This window comes from Anarrhichthys ocellatus, unplaced genomic scaffold (assembly GCF_004355925.1).
Source record: "Anarrhichthys ocellatus isolate YVR2014 unplaced genomic scaffold, GSC_Weel_1.0 scaffold5, whole genome shotgun sequence".
NCBI lineage: Eukaryota > Metazoa > Chordata > Actinopteri > Perciformes > Anarhichadidae > Anarrhichthys > Anarrhichthys ocellatus.
Window position 1 is genome coordinate 11,291,878 of NW_022280035.1, and position 5,074 is coordinate 11,296,951.

General features: G+C 44.3%; 1 protein-coding gene across 1 annotated transcript in view; it reads right to left on the bottom strand.

Moving 5' to 3' along the window:
• c1ql4a (complement component 1, q subcomponent-like 4) overlaps positions 1 to 4,759 on the bottom strand; it is an 8,759-nt gene extending 4,000 nt beyond the window's left edge. Inside the window, exon 1 of the mRNA XM_031845893.1 lies at positions 4,032 to 4,759. Within this exon, the coding sequence (XP_031701753.1) occupies positions 4,032 to 4,577 (546 nt within the window). The 5' untranslated portion in view covers positions 4,578 to 4,759. The remainder of the gene's footprint in view (positions 1 to 4,031) is intronic.
• Positions 4,760 to 5,074: the final 315 nt, after the last annotated feature.

Consider the following 5,074-nt stretch of genomic DNA (forward strand, 5'->3'; position numbering starts at 1 on the left):
CCCCCCCCCCCCCCCCCCCCCCTCAGGTCTTCTCAGATTCTCATGACTTAATTCATGAAAGTGCGGCTGAATACTCACACAAGAGAATAATATTCAGTCAGTATAGATGTCATTTTGCCAATATACAATGTGTGAATTGGTGCTTCAGTTGATGTTCCTGTGCGTGAAGGAATAATGCAAGCCGTCCATTAATGCAGATGCCAGATAGACAGGCATGAGAGAGCCGTGGTGGGATTAGGACAGGAAGCCAACGGAGGAGAGGGATACGGCTGGAGGACACAGCCTGATCCATGTGAACCAGGCAGCACACTGTGCTGATCCTGGAGCTTGAAGGGTTGTGAGCCGTGAGGCAGGGGCCCCCAGGGTTTGCCTGTGGCTGTCTCTGTCTCTGCCTAGCCCTTTCATTATAGGGCCTCCAGTAAACACGCCTGGGAGCAGAGGGGGCCACAGGCAAGGAGGAGGGAGTAGGGAGGGGTGGTGGAGGTGTGGGGAGTAGCTGCAGTGTCATTGTCTGTACAAGTGGAGCTGCAGCGCTGAAGGCAGAAAAGGATAGACAAAAAGTAGGAGAGGGGGAAGAAACAAAAACAAGGGCCAGGGGGTTGAGGAAAGGGGAGGAGGCCTAGAGCAACAGACTGATCAAGCGAGGCTATTTTGTGAGACCGGTGAGATGTGGGGGTATATGAAGCCTTGTTTTTATCGGTGGGTCTGTGCTCCACTGGTAATAAAACTGACAAGATTCATTCACTGTGATATACTGACCTCTTAGAGCGGAGACAATAGAAAAGTAGCTGTTAAACTTACCTAAGGGACTCCAGCACATGGCAGGAGGGTTGGTGACGGGTGGTGGGGGGCGATGTTGTGGAAATAGAATATTTATTGAATAGGTTTTCCCTCTCCTTTGGGAGCCCAGGGATTACGCGGTGACAAGCAACTGTAGCATTGAACCGTACCTTAGATTGCTATTACCTGCCATTCAGTGTTACAGTCTGTAGTCTGCTGCACTATAAAGGTAAAACCTTTGGATGGTGTGAAAGGGATTGACATATTTGAATTATGTGTTTCATCAGAGGCACATTTGTACAATTAATTTAGATCTCTAATGGACTGAAAGACATCATCTTGTCTGAATTATCTTCTTAGAGCAAATTCTGTTATATATATATATATATATATATATATATATATATATATATATATATATATATATATATATATATATATATATCTAACACTTTCCCTCACTCTGAGGCGTATTTTTATTATTATCTTTCACCTGAAGCATATCTATGTCTCTGTACTGGGAAAGTTAATACAGGTACCGGTCATTACAGCAAGTGATGACATTTTAACACTATAATAACTTGACCTTTAACTGAGCCATTAAAAGAGTCTGGTGGAAAAAAAGAAGGGGAAATGAAATGGGAGCCGAGCCAGTATCTATTTGTCTACATTGTTCATTATAATATATTATTTATTATAGCTATACAGTGGTGCACTATGGGAATATAAATAAGTAGGTGAACAGCTCGCCAACCAGTTAATGAGGAGAAAGGAAGGGATCACTGAGAAGGAACGCATGACGTATTACCAACCTTCATAGCATCCAGCATGCCGACATTAGCATAGACCGTCTTAATAACATTTGCCACCTATCTGGAATATTAAGTAGCACACAACGCATAATATCCTTGACAGTGATTTAGGAATAGAGTGATTAAACACATTTATAATAGCACGGGCACCAATCGGGAAGTACATTTATAACTATTTGTTTTGAATAAGGCTAAATTAATATTCAATCATTGAGCATTATAGTGATGTATAAATGCATCATCTTTCCAACTGGGTTATCGAATTTGGCATTGTGTGCCCTCTGTTTCATAACTATGCATTTAACATTTAAAAAGGGGTGAATGGGGTCTAACAGTGTTGAGCAAACATCCACATCATACATTGGAATTGTACTGTAAGTCAATTACCATTGCATTACAAACATGAAAGCAACTGAAGCGTGAACCTCTTCAATCACAAATCCCCTAACTCTGAAACCCTGTCATGATGCTGCAATAATTTGTGAAAGTTAGATTGAAGTGTGAGCAGGTAGGCTTCACAGAGTGGGGACTTAGTAAAGGTAGTAAGTATTGGATCTAGGAATCCCATAGAAGCCCTGCCACAGTCCCCACATCCTCCTGAGATCCTGGCATTGCATCATACCACACTCATGTCACATGAGTCCAACACTAAGGCAGTGTGCCTATTTAAACATCATTAGCAAAGATATCGGAGTTCTAACAAGTCCTAGAGGAAATCTTTTGGTATCCAACATTAATTAATTCACTGTTTCACTTCACACTCCCTATCTACAGTTGGTGCATAAATACAGTTTGTAAACCAATTGTCTCTCTTTCTCTGGCCGACCTTGATCACTTGTCAAGCCCGAGACATGTTGAGTGGGTGTCCATTGGTCATCATGCCTGATCTCATCGCGGCCTTCACCACCAGCCTCCCTGATGCCTCGTCTACCAGCCCACTGTCTCCACGCCTCCATTAAGTCATCTATCTTCCTCTGCTCCACCCCTGATCTTTCCATCAACTCACTTGTCTTGTTTTGCTACTCACTTTCACTGTCTCAGAGTGGACGCCTCGGCATGTCTATGTCATGTCAAGTCTCTTGTGTTTCATTCATTCTTGCTGAACCTGTCCCGAGATGTGCAGGAGGACCGGCTGCCTAACAAAGCCAACGTTACAAACGACCGTATCTGTTATGGTGTAGAAGTTACGACTCAAGCCAAAAGGGAAGGTGGCAATTTGTGGCTATGGCAATCCTTCTTTATTGGGTTTAAAACATACCCAATGGGCAGAAAGAAATATCCAAGAAAGCCTCAGCACTTTATAGACACTCCATTGTCATCTACAAGAAGCACTGTTTGCTTAGATCCTTGTTCGGAGAGCGCTTTACAACACAACTGTTTAAGGAGGAATCCTGACGGGTGTCAGATAGACCAGGGTTAAATGATTGAGTTGAGTGAAAGGATAATTAATGGAGAATCAATGAACAAGCTGAGGAGGGGTGAGGAGAGGAAAGTATAGCGGATGTTCATGGTATCTAATTCAAGATGTAAAATTATTGAGCGGGTTAAGATGGCTTGAATGATAATACAAGACATTGAGTAGGCAGCCTTAAACACATATTCACCTTTGTGGCACCAAATCTAAATGGAATATTCTAAATCAACCTTATTTACAACTGTCGAATTAAACCATACAGTATGTATGAGCGTGTATTAGACCACGTGCACGGCCTAAGAGTCCTTGGTGCACTACCTGTCTAGAAAGGGAGGTCTGAGCAGAGATTTGCATTTGAAGTCCTTGATGAATGAATGAATGTAAAAAAAACAACTTGAAGAATGTTTCCTGAATTTGGAGTCCTCTGGTGAATTCCCTGTGATGTATCCCACCTCTCCTATCCTCTTCCCCCCATCAGCCCGTGTCTTTAATTAGTGTCTGGGGAATGAGCGAGTAGATGAGTGGACTGTCAATTTTACATTCATTATTTATTTAGCTGAGATGTAAACTGACTGGTCCACGTACTGACAGACATTTCTCCTGTGCTCTTTTGCACTTCTGTTTAGGCGATAATCAAGCTCTGTGTATGATACTTACTAATTAGACTGTTCCTTTTGGCGGCGGCGGCATTCTGCCACTTGTCATTTAGCCAAAGTGAGTATGAGAATGCAAATATCCGTAGCTGTGATTTTAGACTGTACAGCATGCATTTCCTTTAATGAGGAGAAAGATTGCTCTTTCATTCTTTGGCTGTCATGTTGCCACCTGCTAAGTGGAATGTGCTCCGAATCTGAAGAGCTCAATGTTACTGGGGTGAATGCGAGTCAATGGTTACACAGGATGGTCAACTGTGAAAAAAAAATCTGTTGAATGGTCGTGTGTGTGCATACATACAAACACATACACAATACCCTCTATTGTGCACACACCTTCTTGCATGCACACATACACACACATTTACTTACCAGTCCGTTCTTCTTCAGGTCTGCCCACATGCTGGTCCCATCACCACCTCTCATTAGAACATGGTAGGTGAAGAAGTAGATGCCCGGCAGAGGACAGGTGAACTTGCCGGTGCTGGGCTCATAGTAGTTGCCTACATTGGTCACCACGTCATCAAACTTCAGTATTTCACTCCCTTCGTGCTGCTTGCGTAGCCCTGCGTAAAAGGCAATTTTGGGAGTGTAGAGTGAGGGAGAATAGCCACCAGGACCTGGACCTGGGGGCCCCTGTGGACCTGGTTTGCCTGGCTCTCCAGGGGGTCCACGTGCTCCTTGAGGGCCATGGATCCCTGGAGGCCCACGAAACCCAGGCTTAATCTTCTTCCCTGAGTAATCCTGGGGTGGTGGAGACACAGCTGTCAGCTCCTGGCCAGGCTGAGACGTAGTGTAGGGGTCACAAACCATCCTGCAGCTTCCAAGCATTTCAAAATGGCTCCCTGCATTTTCGGCGTTCCCCCCTTTGGTTGTATGGACCAGCAGGGGAATGGCCACCAACAGTATTAGAACCATGGCCACACCTACAGCAGCTCCAATGACGCGTTTCCTGCGGCTGAGCCGTGAAGCGGCCAGCGTCAGGAAGTCCTCTTCCCCCTTGGCTGGAATAGTGCCGGCCAGGATGAAGCCTCTCAGAGAACCAGTTTGGTGTAAAGAGGTGCAGAAGGATGTGGAGAGGAGTGGATGGAAAACTGTGTATCACTGCGCTAAGTATGAGAGAGAGTGCAAAGTGGAAGACAGCCAGGAAGGAATCAAGCGGATGAGAGGATCCTTGAAAAATGGTCGACACGTCCAAGGGACCAGGAACACAATATTTCAAAGCCTAAAAAGATGAAAACTTTACACATCCCCGTGTTCAAGGAAATAAGCACAAAATCTGGATTTCTCAGATTTGTGGTGACACACCAGAAAAAAACCAATTTAACTGATTAAGTGTTGTTCAAATTGTTTTGACTTCCCTCGTTTTCCTCCAGTTCAGTTTATTTTTCAGCATCAGACAGAACCCATGACTG